The sequence below is a fragment of the Brachionichthys hirsutus genome, chromosome 22 (assembly GCF_040956055.1).
Source record: "Brachionichthys hirsutus isolate HB-005 chromosome 22, CSIRO-AGI_Bhir_v1, whole genome shotgun sequence".
In the NCBI taxonomy this organism is placed as follows: domain Eukaryota; kingdom Metazoa; phylum Chordata; class Actinopteri; order Lophiiformes; family Brachionichthyidae; genus Brachionichthys; species Brachionichthys hirsutus.
The window spans coordinates 3,305,768-3,307,270 of record NC_090918.1 but is presented as its reverse complement, the minus strand read 5'-3'; the positions used below and the strand labels follow the sequence as shown (position 1 = coordinate 3,307,270).

Here is a 1,503-nt window from a genome sequence, read left to right as displayed (position 1 = left end):
TGTCTGTCCGCCATTAGTCATGACTTATATTGTATTTTAGAAATATGATATTTTTAAAAATGAATGACATTATTACATTTTATAATGATTTTCATATTTAGGAAGGGCGGTGCATCATGGGAAATATGCATGTACCCATGTTCACCCTCCACTCACAGGTAAGTGAAATAGGAAGCCTCTTCCTCTTTTTTTTTACTTTAGGTTTTATAGCACTTCCACTGGAGCCAGCACAGCTAGAGATAAAAATGCATCTTCCAAATTCAAGTCGTTTTGAGAAGCAGCAGAGGGGAACACCTCCGGCTCCTCCTGCTGCTCCTCCTGCTGCTCCTCCTGCAGCTCCTCCTGCAGCTGCACGGACCCCTCAGCTCCTGGTTTTGACAAAGCCTTCCCCGCATGGCGGCTCACTGTCCCAATATTGACTCCTGGAAGGCTTAACAATGTGCTCCTGCCGGCTCGATATTGGATCCCTGCCTGTCTGTTCCTCCGGGGACCAGCCGGCCCTCCTGCCGCCACCACCCCCCCCTCCTGGAGCCACATGCACGCACAGCTTCCACCACCTCAGGCCACTGGAGCCAGAAACACGGTTGCTCTCTGGCTCTCTGTGTGCAGCATCTAAAGACCCCGCAGCGCAGGACGTCAGTATAAGGTCTCCCCCCCATTCAAAGTGCACCTTTACGCGCAGGGCGCGCAAGTTCCAGCGGGTCCGGGGACGCTGGTTCTCAACCTGGAACTGAGTTGGCGCGTCATGAATGCCTCCAAGGCAAAGAGACTGACATTTAGCGCGTGAAAGATGACGTGAAATCAGCCAAAGTGCGCGTAGAAGAAAAAAGTCAAAGAATTCAAGGTGAAGGAGAAAGCGCGTGAGCGCGGCTTTAACGCACGGAACGCGTGGAAACGCGCGGCGGCTTACTTTCTATGTTTTCACGCGCGCTCCTCTGATATCATTCGTGCATGCGCGCGTTTCTCCCGTGTTTCCATCCGTTCGCCGCTCGTACCGGTCAATGTGCGCGCAAAGGGGAGCTCTTACCTGCGGGTCCGACATTCCCCATCACCCCGCAACTATTTATGAGGAGCATAAACAAATAAACGTCCCGGGAAAAACAAGCGCTCCCCATGCTGACAGGCGGTGTGAGGATTCAGCGGGGCTTTTCTGGGGGGTTTGGACTGCGTGCGTGCGTGCGTGGGTGTGTAGGTGTGTGTGTGTGCGTGTGTGTGTGATGGGAGAAGAGGAGGACCGCTTCGGCTGGACTGGGGGGGGGGGGGGGGGGGAGGGAGGGGCGAGAGGAGGGGGGGGGGGCAGTCTGATGCCTGTGATTGGCTTGTTTTTTTACTGGCAGAAAAGAGAGAGAGCAACACAAACACATCCATCCATCATCCATCCATCCGCCGTATACAAATAAAAAATACAATCAAAAACAAAGTAATGAGAAAATATTAAAAACTATTATTCCCATAGAGAATCCTAAATTGAATTTAAAGTAGAGGTTTAGAGGCGTTTCACTC

At 51.8% G+C, this 1,503-nt stretch overlaps 1 protein-coding gene across 1 annotated transcript in view; it reads right to left on the bottom strand.

The window, feature by feature from the left end:
- Positions 1-1,130, bottom strand: part of scube1 (signal peptide, CUB domain, EGF-like 1) — a 52,213-nt gene extending 51,083 nt beyond the window's left edge. The window contains exon 1 of the mRNA XM_068755502.1: positions 1,028-1,130. Within this exon, the coding sequence (XP_068611603.1) occupies positions 1,028-1,115 (88 nt within the window). The 5' untranslated portion in view covers positions 1,116-1,130. The remainder of the gene's footprint in view (positions 1-1,027) is intronic.
- Positions 1,131-1,503: the final 373 nt, after the last annotated feature.